The sequence below is a fragment of the Megascapheus bottae genome, chromosome 28 (genome assembly GCF_031878675.1).
Source record: "Megascapheus bottae isolate mThoBot1 chromosome 28, mThoBot2.hap1, whole genome shotgun sequence".
In the NCBI taxonomy this organism is placed as follows: Eukaryota; Metazoa; Chordata; class Mammalia; order Rodentia; family Geomyidae; genus Megascapheus; species Megascapheus bottae.
This window is the reverse complement of record NC_143536.1, coordinates 7,255,126-7,282,820: the sequence shown is the minus strand read 5'-3', so window position 1 is coordinate 7,282,820 and position 27,695 is coordinate 7,255,126. Positions and strand designations below refer to the sequence as shown.

The 27,695-nt window shown below is 47.1% G+C and overlaps 1 protein-coding gene across 1 annotated transcript; it reads right to left on the bottom strand.

Annotated features, from left to right (window-relative positions):
* On the bottom strand, positions 1-26,911 carry Suds3 (SIN3A corepressor complex component SDS3). Its single transcript, XM_090320209.1, has 12 exons — positions 26,649-26,911; positions 23,833-23,902; positions 20,240-20,295; positions 19,169-19,240; positions 17,587-17,606; positions 16,506-16,662; positions 11,581-11,676; positions 10,699-10,760; positions 10,551-10,572; positions 9,757-9,862; positions 4,419-4,503; positions 1-3,190 (listed from the first exon to the last, which is right to left on the bottom strand). Exons 1-12 carry the CDS (start codon positions 26,788-26,790, stop codon positions 3,092-3,094), a joined length of 987 nt encoding a protein of 328 aa, XP_090176335.1. The 5' UTR covers positions 26,791-26,911; the 3' UTR covers positions 1-3,091.
* Positions 26,912-27,695: the final 784 nt, after the last annotated feature.

Here is a 27,695-nt window from a genome sequence, read left to right as displayed (position 1 = left end):
AAAACCCTATACTGTTTTTTTGTCTTTTTGTCTTTTGTTTTTTTACAATTTACATTCACCTTTCAAAACATTTAATGTTAAGCCCATAGTGTATAAAAAAAGCTCACCAGCTGCTTGAAATGGCTGCAGATTTACCAGGTTCTGGCATTAAAATGGTTCACACTCTTTGGAAAAACTGGTGATGCATTCACATACTGAGATCTCAAATTCCCAGATAAAGACACCAAATTTTTAAATAAGGAAATTATTTAGAAAAAAAATTCAAGGCTTAAAAGTAAAATACTGTAGATAGTAAGATTCCCCACACCCACACCAGTCAGGTTAAAAAATAAAGTGACCCTTAGCTTGCCCCTGCCCCTCCTATTTCTCTTAGAAGAGCCAGGAAGCCCTGACACAGGATCTCCAACACAAATTCATGAGGCTCCATTCATAGATCAGTCCCGAGAATCCTACATAGTCAGAAGTTCAAAAAAAAATTTAAGGTAGGTAGTTAAAAGACATCCAAAACACTGATATACAAATGAACAGAAATGCCCTTGGGCTTTGTGCAGCTGCAGAAATCTGTCTGCAAACTTTTCATGAGAACCCTGGCTTGGAGACAAGACATACAAAAATCCCCAACAAATACTGGATGTGGTATTTGCAGGCATGGCTCACAGAAAACGTGGGTTTTTTTTTTGTTTTTGTTTTTTGGCAGTACTGGAGTTTGAACTCAGGGACCTGCACTTGCTAGGCAGGTGCTCTAACTTGTGCCATGCCCTTAATCTCTTCCTGCTTTATTGTTTAACAGGGTCTTAACATTTTTGCCCAGGCCAGCCTGAACAGTGATCCTATTATGTATACTTCTTGGGGTGACAGAGAGGTATCATTATTCCCAGCTTTACTGATTGCCTCGGAGTTAAACTTTTGCCCAGGATGGCCTTGAAATTCAATCCGAATGCTCTCCAACTCCAGAGTAGCTAAGATTCCAGCCACATCAACCAACCAAACCAGCAGGTGTGATCAGACCTGAATGGACTGATTTCCGCTCCCCCAAAGGTCACGTCGTTAGACACAGTTGAATCTGGGGCTTCACCTGATGTGTGAGGACCTACTGCAAGAGTTCTCACCTTGAGGGATGAGAACAGTCTCCTAGGCTGCAGACAGCCTCCTCTCCTCTAGGAGTCTGTCTGCTTTCACTCTAGCTGTGGTCTGTCCCTCACAGACCCAACATCCATCCATGCACAGGCCTTTCTGCTCAGTTGGTGACTTTCCACCTTTGGGTGAGTGAACAGAAATAAAACCTTCTGGGATTGGGAGAGTATTTCCTATGTAATGTCCTGGATCCACATTTCCTCTCCTCTTACTAGGTCATAAGTGAGGCTTCTAAGGACACTGAGAAAGCAGTGGTGGCTACACCCTGGTCTTCAAACCAATAGTGACTTGACCAAAACACAAAACTGCAGCTAGACAAGACAGGAACAGAAGGCAACATGCCACTGCTCCACTGTAGACCCTGTGGCCATGCATGAGACCCTAGCCACACCACACTTCAATGTACTATGTGGGAAGGAAAGGAAGATGGGCGATCAATTGAAATCTCTCTGAAAACCTCTGATGGCAAAACATACTAAACATATTTAACTAAGTTTCCACAGCAGCACCCTGTCACACACCAGTGGCAAGAAACATCCTCCCTCACAGCCTGGGCCACCAAGGAACCTCAAGAAGGGAGGAGCCTCTGCTTACCCCAGATGTGGTGCACTGTGATAAACATGGTTAACAGTAGGGATGGGGCAGAGAAGAAATAGAGCCAACACCTAGACAACGTCTGATAAACAGTATCATTTATCCTTCTAAAAGGAAGATGCCAACACCAGGGAGAAAAATGGAAGCATAAATTAAAACAAAAATAGATCTGTACCAGTCTTTACTCAATCAGAAAGGTCTGGTCTCTGTAGAAGCCAGAACTCAGGAGACAGCAATGCATTTGTCACCACAGTCCCCAACCTGCTGTAGGCTATATACAACAGACTACAAGAGGCAACACAAACAGCATCCCAGGGCTTGACCCAGGGAATTACTACAAAGACGTACTAATGTGCCTCTCTGTGCCCAGAGAGGTACTCACAGTTGTATGAAGCCCAAATTCTTTTATCCTCTAGCTGCATCTTCCCGTGTGCACAGACCCATCACCCAGTGACTTGTGTGTCCAACAGAAGGGCATGTAGCCATGGTGTCAGCACAAATGGTCCTGACTTTAGGGAGTCTACAGATCCCCCAATCACAATACTCCAACTCTCACTGCCTCTCCTCCCACAGCATGCCAAGATGCTCCATCTGGAGTATGTACCACTTGTAGCAATCTGGGAACTGGGACAGGGAAGAATTACAAATCAGAACTGGAAATTACCACCTCTTGTTCTAGCCTGGGGAAAAGCAGATGAGTTTGAACAAATCACCTGCATTAAATACACTTAAAATATGGTAACTTCAGCATGGAAAGAGATACAAAATGTCACTTCCCAGTTCCAAATTACTTTGATGCACAGAGTCTTCAGACTGCCAGTGGAATACATGGTATGTGCTAGCTGTTATACAGCATTTATTTCTCTGAGAAGTCTGAGCCAGGAGAAGAGAATCAATCTTCTTTGCCTCAGGCTTCTGGGGCCACAGTGAATTGGGCTCAGTAAGGGAAAGAGTTGTATGATCCACCCATCAGATGCAAACTGTGTGGTGGATTCCTTCCCGCTCATCTTCATGGTAGCAAGACCTAAGTGTAATAAAAAAACAGCTCTCCCTTCAAGCACGAGGAGGTTCCAACAGAGACAACGTGAAAGCACAAAATAGAAATAAAAACAACACAGATCAAACCCCCAATACTCCTGACAGGAAAGGTCTCGTGGTGCCTGATGGCTGGAAGAGGCCGAGGCAGGAAAGAGTGGCAGGGACGAAGTGGCCAGCCACAAACCTGCCTTGCAGAATCTACAAGTATTCTCCATTCCGAGGAGTAGCTATTCCCGGTAAGTTAAGAATTTTCTATTAAGAAAACAAACCAAAAATAAAAGCCACTCCAGAAAAGGGACCGGGGGAGAAGGGACGGTGTGGAAAGTCAAGCTGCTGACCGCCGGCGGATCACAAAGAGGCCACGCTGAAGCTGGCCCAGGTAGATCCTCATCTTGGTGCTGTCACTAGTCTTCCTCACCCAGATCTGCGGGGACAGCAGAGGGGACACGATGAGAGAGGCTCAACGCTGATGGGCAAAAATGCCCAGATGGGCATCATGGCAATCTACAATGGGAGGCCAGGATTGGATCTGCCTGTCTAATTAATTTCCTTCAAGTGTCATACATACAGGAAAACAATGCACTGGTTATAAAGTCACATGCCTTGTAGAGCAGCCCCACAGCCACGTACCAACACAACACGAGACCCCAGTACCTCCTGGCTGAGGAACACTGTTTCTGTGAGGTCCCTCCTGGTTCTAGCTTGGCTGGAAGACACGCTCACAGATGCTAAACCCAGGGAAGAATGCCATTCATTTATCATGAAGGCTCTCTTTAACTTTTAAGTAAACAATCAATTTGCAAACTAGTCACATTTGAGGGCATTTTCAATTCAGGAAGCTAGGAGACTACAAGAGGCTTAAGTTATTTCATAATCCAGTTTCATTAGATTTACTGCTCACTGGCACGAATAACTTTCAGAGGGAAACACATAAAAATCAATTTCTTTGCAGACATTTGTGGACTGATAAAAGATTCACCCAGACCAGCTACTAAAGTTTTAAACTTTTAACTACTACCAGTTTGAGAGGGCCAACCAGTGGAAAAGTCACAGGGCAGTGTGGGCATTGGCTGCTAGAACTCTGAGCAACCTGACAATAGGCCCCATTCTGCAGGAGGATCAGGAGACGAAGCCCCAGAGGCATTATCCCAGCAGCTCAAGATTCACAGGCCCCACAGGATACATTGGGTCAAAAAGGGAGCAGGCAAGGAGTCAATGTTGGTTGGACCAGCACCTTTCCACTGAGCACTGAGTGCTGGGCCTTGTGCCAAATACCACATTAAATCCTCACAGCAAGAAACAGGACTGCTTGATAGTACTCAGGGACATGCTAGAGAAGCAAAGGGGAAGGGTGTGTTCCACAAGGAACTCCTCCCTCAGCAAGGAGTGACTGCACAGACTGTCAAGCCTTCTACTGCGTCTGAGTCTAGCTCTGGCTCCCACCTCAATGACTGCACAGGAGTTCACCAAGACTCAGGGAACACATGAGGCAGCCCAGATGGTAAGCAAATGCAGGGACTTTCAGGCTGGCTTTGAGTGCCTCCAAGTGCTGCTCTGGGGTAACTCACAGAAGACGTGACCCACATCCTCTGTAACACTTTCACTCCACGGGGGACATTTTACTTCCCAGAGTGAGGAAACTTGGTCCCTACCTCATTGGCTCCCACAGAGCTGATCACACAGCTCAGTTTCTGGTTATCCTTTGACTCCAAGTAGATGGCCTGGCTCTTGTGGTACCTGCCAGAAACAGCACAGAAACAAGATGAAAAAAACAGCAAGAACATAAGCAGACAAAACAAATGCCACCACCACAATAATATAGTCAATCAAGTTTCCGTAATTCGTACTTAAGCAAAAGTCTGGATTTTAAGGGTTGAATTTAAAGGCATCTGTCCTTGGATTAGAATGACCTCGAATCTTCTGGGTCTGAAACTCAAATTTCTAGGCCACACTGCAAAGGAGAACGCTGAGATCAAGAGAAGGGTTGGAAAGCTTTACCAGAGACTTCTGTCTCTAGACCATATGATCCAGTTCAAAACCTGAATTTAAAATGTTAACTGATCCACTTTCTTACCCTATCCCTTAATACTGAAAAAGGAAGACTGAGCCAAATCTCAGTGGGACAAAAGGATGAGAGAACAGCTGCTGAGGGACACAGCTGGGAGGATCAGTTGGCTGCTGCTGCCAGCCCTGGCCAAGGCCAGTCACAGTTCAATCAAGAACATGACCCTAAATTCTCATAAAGCATCTTACTATTAGTTATCTGTTGGAAGGAGGTAGATTCTGCTCTGCAGGTACAACAAGATGATAGAGTCCCAAGAGTGCCAACAAAGGAAGTATTCTCCCACAGTGAAGATTTTGCAGCCTAAGTTATACACACTCTTAACCTGCTACCAGAAGCAGAGAACTTAGGGCTCCATGTCAATGCACTTTCTGAGAACAATGCTGAAAGTCAATCATGAATGCAATTAGAATAGTGAGACTGATTTAGATCCAAGCTCTCCAGCCACTTTTAGCAAACTGGGTCAGAAAGGCTTGGTATTCTACAGTGTGCAAGGGAACACTAAACCAGCCAGCTCACAGAAACACGCTAACTCTTCTGGATTCTCTTCCCCATCTTAGCTAACAATCCCATGGAAACACTAACATCTTCAATAATGATTAAACTAAAGAAAAGCATTCATTCTATGGAGATCAGAAATTATTAAATTGCAAAATACAAAACAAAATGTAACCTGCCTCAAATCATTCTGATTCTGTCTAAATACTTTAAAAAAGCAAGCCACTGTGGTGTTTGATACAAAAATGCATGATTAGCATGTAACACACTCAACACAGAGCCAAGTGGAGAAGAAAATCTATGTCCGCTATGTTCCTATGTAATTTTAAAGACATCCTGAAGGGCTAGGAGGAGTTTGACCTAGTGGTTCAGTGCGCTTGTCTAGCTTGCATGAAGACCTGGGCTTGATTTCTCTGTTCAACATATACAGAAAAAGCTGGAAGTGGTGCTGTGGTAGAGTGCTAACCTTGAGAAAAGCCCAAGGACAGTGCCTAAGCTCTGAGTTCAAGCCCCAGGACTAGCCAAAAAATAAAATAAGACCCTGAAATCTTATTAAAGCGTAAGATGTAAATTAACGAAAGTATTCCTTCTATCACATAGCTTTCATTTTTCTAAAATAGGCATTATATATACATACACACACACACACACACACACAAATATGCACATGCACACACATGCTCATTATGGTGTGATACACCTGTCATCTTGGCACTCAGGAGACTGAAGCAGGGGGGATAAGATTGAGGCCAGAAGCCAAGGGCACAAAAAGACCTGAGACTCTTTTCTCCAATTAACCTCTAGAAAATGGGAAGTAGGGCTTTGGCTCAAGGGTAGGGTGGTAGCCTTGAGCTCAAGAGCTCAGGGACAGAGCCTAGGCCCAGAGTTCAAGGGCCATGAACAACAAGGAAGGAAGGGAGGAGGGAGGGAGGTCCTTTTTACCTGACTTCCAACTGTAACCCCTCTGTATCACTTTTTTGCATATCACTTTCATAATTAAAAAAGATTTTTTTAAAACATAGCAGCCTAGACAACTATTCAAATAACTCTCATGAGATATGTTTTCTTTCAACTGTGCTTAGAAGAACCAAACCAAACACACTTGGCTGACTGCCAGTGAACTTCAGGAGTAACTGCAGCCATGTTGGCTACCACCTCTGGTATGGTACCACGCAGGTGCACAAGGTGTGTACCTCAAGGTGCCTCAATGTCCACCTCGGCGCCACCCCTTCCACAGCACCAGCCAACTCCCAAGCCAAGGGATCCCTGGACTCCAGGATCAGGAGAAGTCTCATGCACAACACAATCATTTTGGGGGACCATTGTCCTGGGACAGCACAAATGAAATTATTTGAATTCTCTGAAAAGGCAAGGCCTCAAATGGGGATTTTATATGATAAAAAGTATATGGCAACCTTATTGAGGTTAATTTTCAATTCCTCAAAATAAAGAGAAAAACACAAATCATTTAGAAACCAAAAAAATAAAAAGGAAAAGCCACTCAAAAACATCAATAGAGCTAATTTAGAAAAATGTGCACCATCTTTTTTGAAAATTAACCTGTTTTACAAGCTCCAATTCAGTTGCTGAAAAAAAGCATTAAAAACAGCCTAGAAGAAGGAGCTATAAATGTCAAATTGACTTTATTACGGATGGAAATTCTGACCTGGGAATCCCTACAATTAAGCTCCTAATGCTGTGGGCCTCATTGTTAAACCCAATGAACTAGAATAACTATTCTTTTGGATGGAAGCAATTTCTTTAGAAGGTAAGTTCAAAAGTGGGACAAAGAGGGAAGAGATGTAATTGAGTTTTGTATCCTACTGGGAACCCTGAATTTAACACTTCACTTACCAAAACCCGAATCTACATTTCAGATCTAGAACCTCCAGGTAATATTGTTCCGATAGTTGATGGTCTTTTGTGTCAACAGGGATGGAGGGTTAAATCTACTGAACAAGTAAAACACTTCATTTCTGATTCACGTTAGCAGAAAAGAAAGGGGAAAAAAAAGATCTAATAGCACCATCAGTTAACTTTGTTATTTTAAAATATCAGCTACTTCCATGGTATTTTCTGAGAGATCATTAGTCCAAATCAAACTATGAGGAAAGCTTCAGGCATGATGGGACGTGGGGGGAGAGAAGTCTTTATGAGCTGGACAGAGGAAGATGCTTATCTTTCAAAATGAAATGTAGCTGAGAAGTGCTCACCCTAATTCTGCTGAAGTCATTTAAAACTCAATGAAACATGTTTTGCCATAAATACTGCTCTACCAACATACTGTGCTATTGGGAGGAGAAAGGGACTCAGCTGACCTCTGGGCTACGGGCCATGTCTGCCCAAGAGAGAAACAGGAGGGCTCCTAAGTGACAAGTACATAGCCAGCCTCAGGAGCTGGGGACATGGTGGGGCGGGGGAGGGATCCTTCGATCCTTCACCACTTTCCATAAGGACCAGAGATGGAAAGGAGCAACCTCTTGCTGCTATACTCACTGTGAGCCTTATTGCCAAAGCCAAGGAGGAAAACACACACGATAGAAAGCTGCAGTTGAAAAACATTTAAATTCATTGAAAAGCAAAACACTGTTTCTAGAGGTGTTCTTTTTCAAATGTCTTCTACTAACATTGGAAGGATGAACACTGATTGCACTATTTATATTATGAAATACCCAGCACTGCGGATCCTTTCTTTAAAGAACCAGGACCTTCATTTTTCTGCATTTTCACCCTCAAGACACGTCTTAAAGTCCAAGCACTAAGTCTAGAAAGAGGAAGCTCTGAAGCAATGCAATCACCGAATAAACATCATTTGAAATATCACTTGGCTTTGAGATGCACAGATCCGTAAAAATGTTAGTGATAAAATCCACCATTTCCAAAGACAATTCTTATATGTGGGCTTGATCTTTAAAGGTTATTTGGTTTTCATTATTAGAAACATTTTTCATCTTATTTTGTGCCCACTGCATTTAGCAGATCGGACCTGCCACCTAGTGGTGGTAGGTTCTGATAAGCGGTGTTAAAACAACACTAAAAGCCACCCAACAAGAGAGGTAGAGGTAGCAGGACCTGGTGGCTCACACCTATATATAATCCTTGCTATTCAGAAGGCTGAGGTCTGAGGCTCAAGGTTCAAAGCCAGCCCGGGCACTGAAGTTCATGAAACTCATACCTCCAATTAGCTACCAGAAAACTGGAACCCAATTTTGGAACTCTATACTACATAAAAACATTGAGAAACTTAAATGGATTATCATACACCCATCACCCATGATAAATTAAGAGACCATACAGCAACCCCAAAAAACATTCTCATGTAATTACATGGAAAGGCAGGGCAAACCAAAGGTCCATCACCAAAGAGTCTGCCTGAAAATAATGCTGAACCAGAACTCAAGAGCTGTGTGCTATCTACTAGAATGTCTAAGACAGAAGGCAATGTTTGTTGAATGAATACATAGACAAGTTTTAGGGTTCATTTTTATAGTTTTTGTGCCATTTCTCTCCAATGATAAAACACTGACGGCCTGAGAGTTTCAGTGTTCAAATCTAACCTAGGCACGTCTAAGGTTAGTTTCCAAGTTTCCTGGAACACATCCACAGTGGGATGGCACATGAGAATGAACAGATGGCAAATACAGAATTCCTCCTAACATGAGAATCTGCAGTGTACCGGACCCACAGGGACAGAACAGGAAGGAAACTCATTTATCTTAATCAGCAAAATCATTCCCCAATGGACTTGACCACAAAATCTTTTTATCTGCAGAATGCTTATTAAGTTCAGTACACAGATGAGAGAGTTATGTAGGGTACTACATGCACCCTGGTCCTGCTGGCAAAGGTACCTGCAAGAGGGTATAGAGGAAGTGGCAGGCTACCATCCAAAGAATGCTGAGGAAGCTTGGCTTTCAAAGACATAAAAGAGATAGTGGAAATGATTGCTGATACAGTAATGTACTATTAAGAGTTGTGTTCAAAATCCAATTTGGGCCAAAATCCAGTGTCGTCCCAACATTTGAGAGGAAGAATGATGACAAGTTTGAGGCCAGTGTGAGCTATTTAATGACACTTTGTCTCAAAAAAAAAAAAAAAACATTCAAAATAAAACAAAAATTAAGTTAGGGCTGAGTACAAGTCAATAGTAAAACACCTGCATAGCACATGCAAGATCCACAGCTAAATATATTAGGAAGAGAGAATGATCTGAAATAACCATCACAGATGGACCATCCATCTCAGAGGTTTCTCTGAGTCACTATTAAAACTAGGCAGTGAGAAAAACAAAAAACAAAACCACATTTTTGAGATTGGAGACATGACTCAAGATAGTAGAACACTACTAATGAGTACTGATGAACACTGTCCAACATCAAGTTCAAAATCCAGTCTCAGACAAAAAGAAAAAATAGGTAGTGTTTTCTTACCATCTTTTATCGTAATATAGTTTGCCATCTTCTATTCGAGCCTCAAATCTCTGAGCTGGAGACTCCGTTGGTGTGGCAGGCAGATGTTCAGGGGAGGATGGAGATGCTGGAGAAACCAGACAGGCACTTCACTGACTGAGCATTTAATAATCTGGTGAGCCCGTCAGCCAACAAGCTATAATCAAATCATTACTAGGGTGGCAACTGATATAGACCACCGAGCCATAACTACAGTAACAGACAGGAACTGTAAGTGGACAGAATCTTTTTTGTTTTTTTTCAAAGCAACAGGGTCTCATGTGCTGCCCAGGTAGAGTGCCAGAGATGTTCACAGACAAAGCCTCCTGACTCAGATGTGTAACCAGGTGGTCTCTCACTCCAGGAGATCAGCATACTGATGCTGCGCTCAGTGTGGACACCGAATCCACCTTGTGCACCACAAAATTCCTCATCGTTACATGGTACTTTATCCACAATAAAAACCAGAATGTAGGCACTGAACAAAAGACAAACCTGAGGCGCAGGGAGGTAAAGGACAGAAGCTATGACCTGAGGTCAATCAACACGGAGGGGGGGTGGGGAGGGGGGGGTCTAGAATAAATCCCACAGAAATGACAAAGGTAATAGAGGGCTTGTGTGTGGTTCTCTTCAGTTTCTGTGATGACAGCTCTTAGGCATATAATAAACATTTTACTTTTTCTTCAAAACTGCAACGAATTTTCCGGCAGGTTTTCATATGCTTTCCCAACAATGTGGTACAAAGACTGCAAATGCCAGTAAAGTTGTGCACTTACCTGGTCTCTTGGGTGACTTAAGCTGTAAAAAGAAAAACAGAAAATCATTTCAGATACAACTCCCAGTGTCAGATGCAACTCAAGTTCACAAGAACCTGGTGCAGAACACAGGGAGGGGATTCCAGGAATCTGAAAAGCCAAGCCATACCTTATTTAATGTCCTCAGATCCTCCATGATCTGCTCATCTGTTAACAAGTAGTTTAGCTGAGGTGTGCAGAGTTAAAGGAAGCTATCTGAGAAGTGTGGTTCCCCCAAAATCAGAAATCAACACAACAGGAAAAATCTATCCTTCAGCACTGACTGTACTATATGATGTTCAGTGTCACGGACCATGATGCTACATGATGCTTTTATAGTACCTATTTGTTTCTTCTACTAAATATCATGGTCAACCAACATATAAAAGCATTTGTTGGGTATTTATAACAACAGTCATAGCATAGCAAACTAAAACAACTTTGGTCTGAATTTCTAAAGAACTTTAATTCCAAAGATCTTTAGACTTCTGTAGTTATCCTTCCCCAGCACTGAAATCTTTAGGAAGGAGAAGAGACTGGAACTTTGGCCCTCTGCTGGTGGCAGAATGAATGAAGCACTCTAAAAAAACAGCTATTTTCTCAAGAGGGACAGAACCATGCTCTCCAGGCACCCCATCCCATCAGCCGTTTCTATGGCTACAGAGCTTCTTTATGTTGACTGTAATATCATTTGCTTACAAGGTACCTGGTAACTGAAGAACACAAAGGCAGATACTACAGTCCTCACATTCCATGGAGGAAAAATTAAGGCACATCAGGTTGGCAGCTGCCCGAGGTGAGGTTTTAAAACCCAGCTGGACCTCTAATACTGAGTACCTTTGTAAATGTCCACGTTCTACAAACCCATGTTAAGAGGAGCCAGGTGCTGTGTGCCCCATCAAATACTATGGCTTCTGCAGGCCTTCGCCATGGACCCTCTATCAAATGGGTAAGCAAAGGATTCAACAGTCTCAGGGAAAGGAAGGTCACTGGAGCCTGGTGAAATGGATATCAGGAGCAGGTTTTCTCCTCTTGTCTGGGATGGGGACCGGATCATTTGGTCGTCTCCGCAACTTTCTGGTCATGATGGGCTTCACCTCCATAGAGTCTGTGGCAAGAAGTGAATGAATAAATCTATGCAGCTCCCACCTGAAATCAGTAATTCCTGAGCAATATTTACCTACAGCTGCCTCAAAACAACTTTTTCTGGGTTATGTTCGACCTCTGCATGGTCTAAACCAGATGCTACTCTAAGACAGGTACAGCAGGTATATGCTTCAGACAGTAAAGTTAGACACACACTCCTCAGAAACCATGCTCTACAGTCCAACATGGAAGTTTCTCATGGGCACCCTCAAAAGTCTAGGGGCTGTTGCTCCTTTCCCTCAAACCAAGAAGCCAGGTCTCTGCTCTCGCGACTGAAGGAGCCTTCGGGTCCTCATGTGCCTAATTTCTGCTGCTCTCACACTTCCAAAGAGGGGGTGCCCTGAAGCCCAGTGGTATAAAAGGCCTTTGATGCCAGGCCAGCTCCCTCCTGAGACACTGGCTGTCCTTTACTCAACAATATCAGCACCAGCAATAATGACCCATGACTATCTCAATCCTTCCTACATCCCCTCCCAAGGCTGTCTGTCTCTCCTATATTTCCCACCTGCCCCCTCCACATGCAACAAAACCTGTCCCCTTGTGCTTGTCTGTCTTTCCTCAGCCTCACTGACCTACTTAGCGGCCCTCCCCCTCAGGAAGGCCCCTTCCTCAGTGATCTCTGTAAGACACAGGTCCTGCTGCTTTGTATATCACTCTTCTTCAGTGGCCCACTGCTCTCCAGAGTGAAGGCCAGGCCTCACTTGTTACCCAAAGACACCATCCTTTTGTGTTGTGGTTCTCTGCCTTAGCTTCTTTTTTTGTGTTTGTGCCAGTCCTCAGGCTTAAACACAGGCCTGAGTGCTATTCCTGAACTTGTTTTTGACACAAACTAGTTTTTCAGTGGTGAAGGGGAGGTAAGTCAGGACAGTTTCACATCACAATCATCTCAGGCTCCTGAGTAGCTAGGATTAGTCATGCGCTACCAGCACCCAACTAGCTTCTTTTCTGCAGTTGGAACTCCTATATCCCTCCTTACAAAGTCACTCATTATTCTCTTGTCTGAAAACTTCCCCAGTCAGAAGCTTGGTCTATCTTCCCAGCAATACTTTCACATCAGCTTCTCCTGTACCAAATGTCACACCTCATGGGAATTCCACACTGGAATTCCGCATCTGCGTTCAGTCACTCTGCTAGACAGGCCATGAAGTTCACAAACCACCTACTACTCTCTGGTGCTGCTGGCACTGGGAGAGCTCCTTTCACATTGCAGTGTCCAATTTGGCCTGCAAGTTGTAAAGCTTTGGGAGATATCATCCACGTATCACATGTGACTCTTTAACACCTCGTCTTTTTAAAAATGGCCTTTGTATATTTTTTTCCTGCCTAAAAATATGCTCATTAGCACCAGTCTCAAACTCTGTTATGCCCAGCATGGTGTTCTACATAGACAGAACTGTAAAGTCAGATCCAAGCTGCCCATGAGCAGATGGCATTAAACAGACAGCAGAGCCCACAAGTGCCCCGACGGCACAGAATGGCCTGGATTCCATACCGTGCGCAGAATGTCTGGAGGATGAGTCACACCCCAAATCCAGGTCACCTCCTCCCTTCTCTTCCCCAAACATTTGTGTGGGACTCCAGCTCCTTTCCATGACTCCCCAGGCCCACTGCATGGGGTGACTGCAGTCAGAGCCTTTCTGCTCATGCACAACACATCCACTGATGCTGGAAGGTCTGAGGCACTCTCAGGCCTGTCTGACCTTCACCATCACTGAGGGCCATCTCTCAGGGCTGTGTGCAATGCTGGGAAGGCTTCGTGATGACCAGAACTGGAACAGCAGGGCACAAACTTCGTCCCTCAGCCTCACCCTGTGACCCATTCAGTGCTGCCTGGGCAGTGAACATGAATTCTGTTGAAGCACTAGCCAGATCCTTTGCGTGCTCTGAGCAAACAGCTGTGCTTCTCGAGTTAGCTTTGCCATCCATAAACTGGGGGAAAGGATGCCCAGACTGGGAAGGATGCAGAAAGTGAAAGAGATTAAGCTTCCCAAGTCCTGTATCTACTCTGAGTTAGCCGGTTCTCCAAAGCACAGTACACACATTGTCTCCATTTATCTTCCACTGACCCCTCTGCCTGAAAGCTATCAAGGTATTACCACCTTGCCAAAGGAGAAAAGCACTTCACAGCTAAGCTACTGAAGGAGCAGACATGCTCCTTCAGTTGGCCCACATAACTAGCTCAGTCACTCAGGAGACAAACCTCTACTCTGACTTCAATGACACATGCTCCCAGCTAGTTCCCTCCCGCCAAGTCCTGGGGCTTGAACGCAGGGCGTAAGCACTGTTCTTGGACACATTTTGCTCAAGGCTAGTGTCCTGCTTAGTGAGCCACAACACCACTTCCAGCTTTTTCTGAGTATGTAGTAACGAGGAATCGAACCCAGGGTTTGCATGCTAAGCAAGCACTTCAACACTAGGCCAAACTCCTGGCCCCAGAATTTTCTTAAGGAAACAAGAGCTTTACTGAGACCACAAGTAGCTATCATAATGACTGGAGTAAAATTTACAATAAAGATAGCAGTTGACCTAAGTTCAATCCTAAGTACTGGCACCAAAAGGAAAATGTGATAAACCCCAAGTATTTTCAACATGATTAGGTGGGCTACTTACAATCTTGGCCTCACCATCAAAGACAATGTGCACACTTGGATGATTCTATGAATCTGGTGTGGCAGGCAAGCATGGTGGGCCTGGTGCCCTCTGAACAGCATGCCTTATATCCAGGTCCCCAGCTGACACAGGCAGCATACCTTAAAGCTAAAGCAGAGCAACAGCCTCGCCTAGCTTTTCTACAACTGCCCTTCACTTGACCTCCAGAGGTCTGGGCATCAATAGGTCCACCTGCAGTAATCCCCAGAAGGTGAATGCTTTTTAGGTCATGCTCAGAGGTCACCAGATACACCTGATTCCAGTGGGTCCTTTAGACAAGGCCTCAAGTCAGCCTCTCGTGTTTGTAGAAGAGATCTTCATGTTGAAAGGAGGGGATCTGTAGAAATACCTTTTGTGCACAGAGCTGGGCAACACTGACACTGGGCATCAATCCACAGAGGTGAAATAAGTCAGTCAATTAGAGGAAGGGAACAGGCTTTTAATGCAACTCCATAGCAGCACCATCTGTGGAAAGGCTAATTATCTTCCAGCTCCAGTGGCTCTTTTCTGCACACTCCATCATTACCTTGGCAGTCCTCTCCATATCAAGGGTACTAAATGGCTTGAGGAAGGACATCAGTACCTTCAATGCCCATGGCTAGCTTTAAACACCTCTGTAATCTATTTTATTGCGTTACAAATGATTTCACTACATTGATTTGTCTTCCCACCCTGGCACGCTCTGCCTTAAGTCACTAAGGACATCTCCTGTCCCAGTTACGATTCTGGCTGTAAAACAGCCTGGCCAAACAATGTCTAAGGCTTGTCAACAATTATGATGCCAAATCACAGGTGAGGTGCTGATACCCTTGCCTGCAGATGGAAAGGGAGAAGCTATAACCAGACACTATTTCCCAGTAGCCTAATGAAGGCTCCTAAGCATCTGGTGTCTCTAGCAGAGCAATGAGGCATCAATGCCAGTCATAGCCACCAGCAGAGGATCATAGCAGGCAGACTGCTACAAATGAGGCAGCACAGGGTTGGCAGTCTAGTAACCAAACCCCCCAACAAGATGGGCTTCCTGAAGATGCTACAACAGCACCTGCCTGCTCCAAAACAAGAGACCTAAGGTACTCATGCCCCCACTAAGTCCTCCAATGAGGAAGCTAGCAGAGACTTGAGGAGTTGGGCCCCACCCCACTATCAAAGACACAAGCACATTCTCATCAGGGTACACCTCTGGGAGGCCCAAGAGAGTTCATAGTACAGAAATTTATGGAGGGGAGTGGATCTCATAAGTTACTTTTTGTTTCAAAGTCAGCTCCAAGTATGTCCATTAAAAAAAAAAAAAAAGCCAAACCTGCACCCTGTTGAAATCAGAACCTCTGACCATGGTTAATTTAAAGTGGGCTGTGCAGCAGGGCACAGCATGAGACTTGACCAACCTGCTCTGCAGTGTTTGCCAAATTCCAGCCCATCCTCTGTATCCTTTCAGGGTTCATCAGCCTACTTGCAGTCCACTAAGTCAGTCCATAGCACTACTCCCTGAAAGCTGCTGCACCCTGCTGGGCTACCAGTACAGTTCAGGAAACCCTAGGGTGAGAGTGGCTTTGGCCGCAAGCCCCAGTACCCACAAAGAATAGTCAAGTGCCCTGCGGGAATGGCACTGGCTCTGAAATTCTCACAATACCACCTGGGGGAAGACAGAGCAGCTCAAGAGAGAAGAGATAACACCTTTTAACTAAGACAGACAGAAACACATGGCAGATACGCTGGGTAAGTTAGTAAAAGTGACCAAGACACAGGAACAATGGCCAGGCAAGAGTCAGGTAAAGCACAAGACAAAGATTGTACTTCCTAGTCAAGGTACACCTTGTATTGAACGACCTGCATCTCAGCTAGATGCTGTCCTGGGGCACCTCTACTCATAACACAGCCTCAACAGTCAGGAAAGGGACTCACCCACATGAAGCAGCTGGTTCAAGGCCACACAGCCCATACCAGGTGGAGGTGGAAAGCTGTCAATGCCCTCCCCCCAAGGTCACACCCTGCTCTGGAGGAAGAAGACAACAGGAATAAGTGGAGTCCTCCAAGGACATGGGGGGGGGGGGAACAGACGAACAGACAGACAGATCGACAAGGCAGGCAGGCAGACACACAGAGGCAGACACAGATACACACATACACACACAGCTTCCATACCTCCAGTCAGCTCCATCGTCAGCTTCTCATTCTCAATCATTTTCTTCTTCTCTTCCAGCTCTGCAATCAGGTTCTCTTTCAGCTCCACCTTCTTGTCTTCAAATTCCTTCACTGCCGCCTTCTTCTCTTTGATATAGTTTCTTTCCACTTGTTCAGTCTGAGCAAGAGAGAAACATAAGCTGGAGGGACACATAGTCCAAGCAGCTGGAAGTCAACAGCCAAGAAAACACTGACCAGAAGTACAAGTCAAGTCTCACATAGGTGTGACACCAGGGACTGGAGAGCAAAGCCAACCAGGGCCAAGTCCTAGCTACTCAGGAGGCTGAGACCTAAGGATCATGGTTCCAAGCCAGGCCTGGCACTAAAGAACCTGAGAATTTTTATCTCCAATTAACCTGTAGAAAACGGAAAGTGGGGCTTAGCTCAGGGATAGGGCAGTAGCCTTGAGGTAAAGAGCTCAGGGAGAGCCCCCAGGTCCAGAGTACAAGCCCCATGACCCACAAAAAAGGGGGGGGGGGGAAGAGTACGGTAAAAGGGAAAAAAAAAAAAAAAACCAGCTGTGTAAACATCTTTTATAGCAGTACTGAGTTTTGAACCCAGGGCCCCCGACACCAGGCTGTCTTTAGCACTGAGGAACTTCCCCAGTGCCAGCACCCACTTCAACGATCCCCGCACTGTACTGTGATAAACACTGGGGGGCGGGGGGGGGGAGAGTGGGTATCATGTGATTCTCTAGGCAGTAAATCCAGTTCTAGAAAGACTCCCAACAACAGGGCTGAAAAAATCACCACTATCTCTACCCACTCACCACCTGGGACAAGAACATCCTTCAAAAATGGCCCCAGAGTTGCCACTAAAAAATGGTTTTTTGAGCCAATGAGTAGGACTGCTTCAAGACCAGTTAGCAATAATGATGCCCCTATATGAGGGACAGGATGAGGAAAGCCACAGGAAGCAGTGAGCAGTCTCAATGTTAAGGACAGGCAAGGCTATCCACCAACAAAGGAAGAGATGGTGTCCAGTCTCCACAGAAGGAGAGCCAGCTTCCTGAGATAGCCCAATATGCAAGCCCAGTACTTACCTCCAGCTGGAGGAAGAGTTCTGAAAAAGAAAAACAATGTACAGTCAGGTTCAATTCCACCAGATGTGACACTTTTCCACCCAGGCACACTTGGACTCATTTAGATACAGAACTGCTTTCTGACAGCACATTACACAAGCAAATGTGGGAGTAAAAGGGAAGGACATAAGAAGTACTTGTGCTTATTTAAGTTTGGTCCAGAATGTCATCAGCTAAGGCAGTTCAGCCTGAAGGCAAAAACAAGTGTGGGGTGTCAAGCCATCCCACAACCCCCACAACTCCCACAACCCTCACAACCCTCCCCTTCCCACTACCCAGAGACACAGATACGCTCAGGAAGAAATAGCAGAAGTCCTGCTGGGCTCTCCTAGGACCTTATTCTCTGGACACCAGGTTTTGTCCAGGCAGTGCTCAGAAGCTTCTGAGAATCTTCTGTGTACCTAACAATTAGTGGTTGTTTACAGAACAGCCTCTTTCCCACAGACCACATTGGGAATAAAATAGGGCTATGGCCTACTGTGTGCTGTCAGTAAAGACTACTGGGTACTGAGCCGAGTTTAGCAGAGTCTGGTGCAAATCTGATGTCCTACAGTCCCATCCCACAGAGGTCACAGGGCATAGGGAGCAACTAATGCTGCCTGGTGGAAAAGGCTGAGAGCTAAGACAGTGCTTTCTTATGGGCAGAAGCCCTCAGCACTCTGGCCCCAGAAACAACTGGATACCGGAGCCCAAGCACACACAGCCTAAGGCACCATGCTATGGTGGCTTCAGACAATGCTATAACCATGACCGGTCATACCTGCAGCAAGCCAAACCAGCACAACTGCCTATCTCTAAAACTGACTCTGCTTTCTACAGCCACATCAGGACTGATCTAGGAGCACTTTTGGGCCTTCAGTCCATTACAACACAACAAGAACAGGACTGACAGTCTCCAAGAACGAAGAGAAGCAACTCATCCACTAAAGCTGGAACACATCTCATTTTCAAACCTGACCCCGCTCCTGCAAGGTTCTTTTTCCCTTTACTTGAGTGGCTACCCTCCATCAATGCAATGGCAAGTATCCTAAAATTAGGACTATATATTCACCACAGCCTTATGTTGCTTCCACTGTGTAAATGGAGCAGATGCTCAAAAGAGCTCATTTGCTGCATACAACTGCCCCAAAGCTTTTAAAAGCATGGTTCCTTCTCTCTGCAGGCTTACAATGCAATACTTGGGGAAAGGAGGAGGACCATTCTCCCTGAGCACAGAATCCGAACAGTGGGTGGAAACACCTACAGCCTGTTCAGCATCTGACCCTGTAACTGTCCAGTACTCAGCCAGGCAGACCAGAGATGGAGAAAAAAAAAAAAAACACCCGCCAGGAGATACCAGGAAAACCACCTGACAGGTCCCACCACTGTCACCCAAAGCTACCTGACAAGGGTACCAACCGCAGTCTATCTTCCCCAAAACTCCCCTGGTGGAATATCCAGGACACTTTGTGGAGAACATACAGGGAGCTGGGGAGTTAATTTTACATCTCGGATCAACAAAGGGAAAGGTAGGCAGGAGTGCTTTCATTTTAGAGACCCTTACCTGCATTCCGGACCCTTTCTTTGTACTGTTGGTCCAGCTTTTTCATCCTCTTCTGATATTCCTGCAATGTACCTGGATTTGGGAATTTACACAACAGATACGTATTCTGAAGATTAATCTGCTCTGATTATGTCCTAGGATTCTTTTCTCCCACCACTAGTGACTAAGTAACACCAGAATAAAAAAAAAGCCTAGGAATCCAATACCCAAATGGAGTTCACTAGATTCGGGTCCTCAGCCCAGGCCCACAGAAGATACCACCCTGGGACAATATGAAGCCCACTCCAAGCGACCAAGACTCCAATGAGAAAGGGAGAAGCAAAGGGTGCAGACACACCAGGCCAGTCTGACCATGTGTGACTATGCCCTAAGGCAATGGGCGACCCTTTTCCTGGAAAAAAGCTCAATCTCCTTCAGCACCTGGTCAAGGCTGTCCAGGAGGGCTTTCTGTGGTGGAAGCATGGTCTGCACATGCACTATCCAAGCCACCAGCCCTAGGTGGCTATTTTAGCACTAAAGACTGCTAGTACAGCTGAGGAAGATGATGACTACTTTCAATTACATGCAGATTGCCACTGTAGTCTTGGGTGTAGACTAAAGCCTCTGCTCACTAGCTGCTCTTTTCTGAAGAGGAGCCAGTGGAGGGGGGTGGGGGGCTGAAGGGGGTTGTCTGATGTTAGTGCTTGGCCCCAGGCCAGTTCAAGGAGAGCAAGTTTTAAAGCAGGTTCACTGAGGTGGGGATAGGGAGTGTTTCCACAATAGGAACACAGTGAGCAGCAAAGCCCCAGCTCCTTGCTGGGTGCTACAGACTCCCCTCCGCACACTGCAGATCATCACTGCAGCTGCTCCTAAGAGTACCGCGCTTGAGGTACCAGAGAACTCAGCTGGAGCCCTCTAGTAGGCCCCAGAGAATTTGCTCCCTATTGGAAACACGGAAAAGCTTGAAAGCCACTACTTTATTGATAGAAGACAGAAGAATGTGTCCTGGATCTCTTAAATGGCTCCCACAGAGCAGCAGGCCAGGCACATCTCAAGGATATTCAGAAGCCACAGCGACGAGCAGACACCGACCTTCCTGCAGCTGTTGCAGCTGCCTCTTGAGAGAAGCCAGCTTGTCCTGATACATCCTATTCAAAAAACAAAACAAAAAAATCACATGAAAGACGTCAATCCTCGTTTCCAAACGCCATTCACACAGAAGCTGTCCTCCCTGATTGGGGCATCCTGGTGTCCTTCAAGGGAGAGGAAAGCAGATGGCAGTTTAGAAGGCTCCAGATACAGGGACCACAAAGGGATAGGCTCCCATGTTCTTGCATTGCACCTTAATTTTGCAGATTCTCCTGTGAACCACTCCAAAAATGTCCAATCATACAGACTGCAAATTACAAGAAGCACCAATGGTGGACAAATCAAGGGCATACAAGGAAAAAGGCTTGGGGCCAGGAGTTTGGCCTAGTGGTAGAGTGCCTGCCCAGCATGCATGAAGACCCGGGTTCGATTCCTTGGTACCACAACACAGAAAAAGCCAGAAGTCAGGGTAGAACACTAGCCTTGAGGAAAGCCCAAGGTCAGTGCTCAGGCCCTGAGCCTCACCCCAGGACTGGCAAAAAAAAAAAAAAAAAAAAAAAGGAAAAAGGAAAGCGCCACACTTCTACTTTGAGGTTCCAGGCTGCAGCCCCATCCTGCCTTGGGCAGGGGAATTTAAGCACTGAGAGATCAATGCAAACAATAACCAATTACTTCAAACCAAGTACTTCTCTCTTGGTCCTTTTTTGCGCCAGCAGGAAATCAGACACAAGGAAACCATACGCCTACAAAAGGACCAATCACTGAGAGTTAACAATTACACAAGCAAGCAGAATTAGCAGTTAAGTGATTACAAACAGCAATTACAATTACAATTCAGCTCCTTGATTGACCTGCCACAGACCTTGTGACTGGTTTACCTTAAATTCCTGAAAATTCCTCTTTCCTCCTTTGCCAAGGTCAAACCACCCTTGCCCTTACATTCCCACGGCTTAGAAATCTAATTAGGGGAAGGCGCTGAAGGACTAAAAACTATTTAAAATCTCTAAAACTGGGTTGTTAATAGATGAGTTGATAAACTTCCCTGTCATTTCTTTCAAGCCCCACTCTTTCAGGATCAAAAATTTATATATACCTATTATATTTATAATAGTACAGAGGCAAAATTGAAAATGCAGCCCCAGCTGGATGAGAATAGGAAGTGTACACAAAGCATATGGCATGTTACATTTCTACCTCCTGGCCCAACAGACTGGAAGAGTGTGGGCTGTATTTGGAGATCTCTGAGCAGTGAGGCTTTGGCCCTCACCCACAGGTCAGGCCTCCTAGGGCAGGTTCCAATGAACTCCGAATGGCCACAGGGAGCCACACAAGGCATTATGTTAGTCAAAACTATTATATAGTTACTTTCAAACCAAGATTATCTCTAAAAATAGTGTTTAAACATCAAGTAAAGGAGAGGGAACAGGCATAAATCCAGCACAAGCTGGGCACAGTGAGTGGCTCACGCCTATAATCCTAGAGGAATGCCATTCAAAGCCAGCCCCAGGAAAACTCTTTATAGACTCTTATCTTCAAATTGGTAGAGTGTTGGCCAGGAATGAAAAGTCCAAGAAGAGCTGAGTGCTGTGGCTCATACCTGTAATCCTAGCTACTCAGGAGGCTGAGATCTGAGGATCATGGTTCTAAGCCAGCTCAGGCAATACAAAGCCTGACTCATTTCTAATTAATCTCTAGAAAATGGGAAGTGGGGCTATGTCTCAAGGGTAGGGCAGTAGCCTCGAGCTGAAGAGCTCAGGGACAGCGCCCAGGCCAGAGTTCAAGCCCCATGACTCCCCTCCCCCTCCCTAAAAGTCCAGGAACTATGACCAGGCCCCAGCCAGAGTTCAAGTCCCACTTCTGTCCCCCCCCCACCAAAAAAAAGCACGAAGTCAGTACTCAAAACCAAGGGCATTACATTTTCCACTCCATAGACAGTGCCTGCCTCTGAGTCTGTGAAAAGAACAGTGGCAGACTGAAAAAGGAAACTTTTTGGGGGGGTGGGTCATGGGGCTTGAATTCGGCCTGAACACTGTCCCTGAGCTCTTCAGCTCAAGGCTACTGCCCTACCCTGGAGCCAAGCCCCACCTCCTTTTTCTACAGGTTAATTGGAGATAAGAGTCTCAGAGGTCTTTTGTACCTGGGCTAGCTTTGATCCTCAGATCTCAGCCTCCCAAGTAGCTAGAATTACAGGCGTGGGCCACCACATCCGGCTGGAAACAAAAAATTTAAAAATCAGATTCCCTGGGATTGTGTACTAGGAAATATGAGAATACATCTCAAAGGGATCAAGGTCAATCAAGGAAAGGCTAGTGAAGAATAAAACCCAGGCCACTATTTGAAAGGTCACAGGCATTATCAAGATGACCCCATTATTATCTTTCCTGGTCAGTTTTAAAACTAAATTATCTGAGTTGCAAGGCTTAGTAAGGATGAAAGAATCCAGCAGATGGCCACAAACCTTTGCACATAGGACCTACAAAAGAACGTGGGCTAAAAGTAGGAAACTTTCAGATGTCAAAAACCAAGATCCTCAATATTCAGTAACTATGTTCCACTGCCTTACATCTGGCTATGTAGGCCGAACTTAAGTAATTTCTTGCCCCTTCCCCTGGCTGAAAAGCCTAGTGGTGAGGAAGGCTACTCATGAATAGCAGATGTCTAGCTCAAAGCAAGCCTGGAGGGCTATTTCAGAGAAATGCAGATAATACAGCCAGAGGAAAGCTTTGCATTTAGATAATGAAGGTCTGGCGTCTGGTCCTCAGGGTAGGGGAAAGTGATGGGTATGCCTGAATCTTTGGAGACAGGGATGGGCACTTGATGGGTACTAGACCTGGTCACCTGGTCAGTCAAGTTCCTGGAACTGGGAGCTTCCCATGACCTTGCCCCCTGACCCGAGTCCATTTAAGCCTGGACCAGCTTAGATGCCATGCTCTCATCCTTCGTCCTGTCTCCTGGGTGTTCTCTGGTCACTATGGCATCCCAATTCAGCTCCCCATTGGCTTTTTGGTATTGTTATTTGTTGTTCTCTCTGGCCCATTTCCTATTGTATTAAGTGTATTTTCTGGCTGCTAATCTTTGAGACAGAAGTCTATGACGCAACAACTGGCCTTCTAATAAAGACTCCAAGTTTCAAACCCACAAAACATGGTTTCTCTATATATTCGCACCTTACCCCACTAGCACTTGGGAGGCTGAGACAGGAGTATTCAGAGAGCCCAGGAGTTTGAGAGCAGCCTAGACAACGTTACTGTCTCTAAAGGAAGAGACCATATAAAGGTGAGTAGTTTGCTCTCCAAGCCTATGTGGCTGTCCTCAATTGAGGAGGGTGTGCATGAAAATGAGGGAGACTGGGACAAGAGCGAATAGGAGTCGGCAGCCCGCTTTCCAGTCCCAGGTCCCAACAGCCAGTAAGAACACCAGTTACCTTCTCTGGGCACTGTCATTCACATCGACAAGACACCAGACTCATGAGTCTTATCACATTGCTTTAAAGGGGGGAAGTGCAGAGATTTGTGTGCTTTTTGAGTACCCAGGTCAAAACCACACAGCAGCCATAAAAATTTTATATTAATAAAGAAACAGGCAAATAAACTCACTGTTCCTTCATCTCTACATAGTCTTCTTCATCATGCTTTGCCAAGTCGGTCTCACTGGCATCCTCCGTGTCTGAGAAAATAAAAAGAGTTAAGATTATAATTCACAACTGACCAGAGCAAATACATGAGAAACCTCTACTCACTGCAGGTCTGCATGAAACCACAGGTGAAAACTACTACATACTTCATGCAGTAACTGCCACTTCCAACTTGCCCAAACAGCTGTATGGAAGTCTGCCTTTATCTGAAGGGCAGCCAGAGAAAAAGCTGCATCGGCTAAAGGTAGTCCCGATCAAGGCTGCCACCATAACAGCCAGGGCAGCACAGGGGAAATAGCGGCCATCACCCCTGCCAACTGCAGACAGCCAAGCCCAACTCATTGCTCAACAATAACTTAAGAGTACATTCTCTTCTCATGGGAGAGCTGGGTTTGACCCTGCACACACTGTTCCTCAGATTCATACAATGAAAAAGGAGAAGCCAGGCATGGTGGCTCATGCCTGCAATCCTAGCTATCAAGAGGCTGAGATCTAAGGATCATGGTTCAAAGGCAGCCCGGGGAAAAAAGAACCTGAGACTCACTCCAATTAACTACTAGAAAACAGAAGTAGTGCTGTGGCTTAAAGAGTAGGGGGGTAGCCTTGAGGTGAAGAGCTCAGGGACAAAACCCAGGCCCAAGAGTAGGGCAGCCTTGAGCTGAAGAGCTCAGGGACACTGCCCAGGCCAAGTTGAAGGCCTATGACCCACAAGAAAAATAAGAAAAAAGAAGTTTCAGCCAGGCATGGTGGCTCACGTGCCTGATACTCAGGAGGCTGAGATCTGCAAACTAGAGACCTCTTATCTCCAATTAACCACAAGAAAAATGGAAGTGGCCTTGTGGCTCAAAGGTAAGGCGGTAGCCTTGAGCTGAATAGCTCAGGGACAGTACCCAGGCCCAGAGTCCAAGTTCCATGGCCAACAAATAATAATAGTAACAACAACAACCACAAGTTTCATCAGTTTTAGCCCTGTTCTCTGGCAAATGGCCTAAGGGTAGAAAATTTCACCCATCCAATATAGAAAAGAAAAAGTCAACTTTGGTTTCAGTGCTCCCCCTGGTGGCCACTGGGTGCAATACAAAGGGTTTCACCCCAAATCTCTAGTTTTCAATGGCTCAATATCATGCACCTGTCTCCTTAGGGGCTGGTCTGGCTGTAGGGGCCCCATTCAGGAGAAGGGGTTCAGGGAGGTCCTACCATATACTAGCCCGCCGGCTTACTTGGCACCTGAAAGCCTGACTCCCGATAGATGGTCAGTCTTAACTTTGCGGCCTAAGGAGCCATGATATTCTACCCAAATGGTTCTCTCTCTGCCCTTTTCTATTTCACCTTTCTTCTCCCTGTCTCATTCCTTGCACCATTCCTTGCACCAAAATGAAAAAAGTGGACTTTGAGAAGCCCACGGGAAGGGACACACAGCGTGCAGGCACCATGAAGGAAGTCCTGCTCCCTGTATCCATTTCCCTAGTGTTAGAAACCCTTCCAGAGCCCCAGACTAAGTACCTGGTTGCGGATCCAGTCCCACTGAACGCCTTCCCAGACAGGAAGTGAGGCCTCCATAGGGAATAGAGAAAAGATGGGCCAGAAAGTCTAAACTTAGAGATCAAATTTATACCAGAAGAGGGAGAGAGAGAGACTGTGTGTGCGCTGGTCCTGGAGCTTGGACTCAGGATTAGTGCATCATCTCTAAGGAGTAGTAGTTCTTTCCAAAGGATACTGCTTTACCACTTGAGCTGCGGGTCCACTTCCAACCTTTTTGTGGTTAATTGGCGACAGGAGTATCAGAAGCTTTCCTGCTTGGGCTGCCTTTGGACCAAGACTTTACTCAGCCCTGAGCAGGGCGCGATGGCTCACGCCTAGCTACTCAGGAGCTGAGATCTGAGGATCAAGGTTCAAAGCCATCCCCGGCACAAAAAGACCTGAGACTTATCTCCAATTAACGTTTAGAAAATGGAAAGCGGGGCTTGAGCAGAAGAGCTCAGGGCCCAGAGTTCAAGCCCCACGGCCGACCAAAAAATAAATAAATAAATCAGCCGTGGGCCAGTAGTATGGCCTAGCCGTAGAGTGATTGCTTAGCATGCCCAAAGCCCTGGGTTGGATTCCCTGGTACCACATTACCCAGAAAAAGCTGCAAGTGGTGCTGTGGATCAACTAGTGGAGTATTAGCCTTGACAAAGCTCAAGGACAGTACCCAGGTCCTCAGTTCAAGCTCCAGAACTGGCCCAAAAACAACCAACTCAAGCCTCCTGAGTAGCTAGGATTCCAGGCGCCCGGCCGGCTTTTGTTGTTGTTTTTGTTTTTCCACCTCCTAGTCAGGCGAGCTGATTTCAGCCTCTCGGGAGAATGCCTGGGAACTTTGGAAAGAAGGAGGGTGGTGTGAGGAGAGCGAGAACCGAGCGCGCCGGGGAGAGAGAGCTTGGCCAAGACGACGCGAGCTGCACCCGGCGGGGGGGGGGGGGGGGGGGAACCGGCCTCAAAGCGGACCAACACCTCCGACCGCCTCTGCCCCCGGCTCTACCGATGTGCGGGGCGCGGCGAGCCCTGGGATTCCCCACCCCAACTTTTCGAGCTTTTTGTCTGGGTGCTTTGACTCGGACCGGCACTCCAGGCCCGGGGCCGGCCGCCCCGGTCCCGCCCCCCCCCCAGCCCGCCCCACAGCCCCTTCGCGGGAGTCGCGGCCCCGGGGGTCCCCCCACCCCGGCCTCTGGCCCCGCGCCCTCCGCCCGCCCGCCCCGCGCGCCCTGGCCCCGCGCCCCCCTCTCCCCGCCCCGCACGCACCCTCGTCCGAGTCGCGGCCCCGGCAGCTGCGCTCGTCGTCCTCGGCGCTCTCCAGCTCCTCGTCCTCCTCCGGGTAGAACTCTGGGGCGGGCGGCGCTCCAGCCGGGGCCGGCGCCGGCGCCAGCAGCCCCGCCGCACTCATGTCGCCTCGCCGCTCGCAGCTACCTCTCGGGCGTCCTGTACGTCGGCGCGACGGCGCCTCAAGCGGCTCTGACCCGGGGGAGGAGCCGCGGCCGCGACGACCCCGTCCCCGTCCGCGTCCGCGTCCCCGCCCGCGACGACCGCGTCCCCGCCCGCGCCGCGCTCCGCCCCTCGCGCCCGCACTCGGCAACGGGGGCCTCGCGCTGAAAGCGACTTCCGGGTCGTGAGCTGCCCGACGGCAGCCTGACCCCGCCATGCTCGAGGAGTTGGAGGAGACGCCCGGCGCCCCTTCCGTGGGAACCGCGGCCCCTTCATTGCCGTCTTAAAACTCTCAGTAGGCCGTGAAGGGGCGGGGCGGAGGCAAGGTTCTCTTGAGTTAGGCAAATCTGTGGGCAGCCCCGACCCCCGCCAGGACCCCCCCCTCCCCACCCCGCGCCCCTCCCTTGCAAAGCTCAGCGGACACTTCCGGAAGTGGCCGCCAGGCGGCGCCCAGAGCCAGAACGAAAGGGAGGATGCGGGCGACCGGAGGGGCGGAGGGCTCGGCTCGGCCCTGACAGGTGGAGAGGAGATCTCACTCAGGCGGGTGCATGCCATAAACCGTCCTCGTAGTAGGTCAGGAAATCTAAACAGCCAGAGGAGGCGTGATCGTGGGAGGGGGGAGGAGGGAGCCTGGCCCCTCCCCGTGTCTAATCAGAGGGGTTTTCGCAGAACTGAAATAAGGACAAAATTCTGTGACTCCATCCCAGGGTCCGCAGAATGGTATTTTCCTGGACCTTGGGAAATACTCCTGGTTGTGTAGGTTTTACTCCATCAGGTAAGCCTTTCCCCGGTTTACAAATGATTAAGAAGGGCTGTCGTTTGCATAGAAGGACAAGGGACATCCCCCCCCCCCCAGATCCGCCCCAG

What these genes read in the sequence shown, in the direction of transcription:
- Suds3 (XM_090320209.1), bottom strand. Translation starts at nt 26,790, where the DNA reads ATGAGTGCGGCGGGGCTGCTGGCGCCGGCGCCGGCCCCGGCTGGAGCG. An exon ending in GCTGCAACAGCTGCAGGAAG is followed by an intron (nt 19,241 to 20,239) that starts GTCGGTGTCTGC and finishes TCCCAAATCCAG; the next exon opens with GTACATTGCAGGAATATCAG. An exon ending in ATCTGAGGACATTAAATAAG is followed by an intron (nt 10,573 to 10,698) that starts GTATGGCTTGGC and finishes TTCTTTTTACAG; the next exon opens with CTTAAGTCACCCAAGAGACC.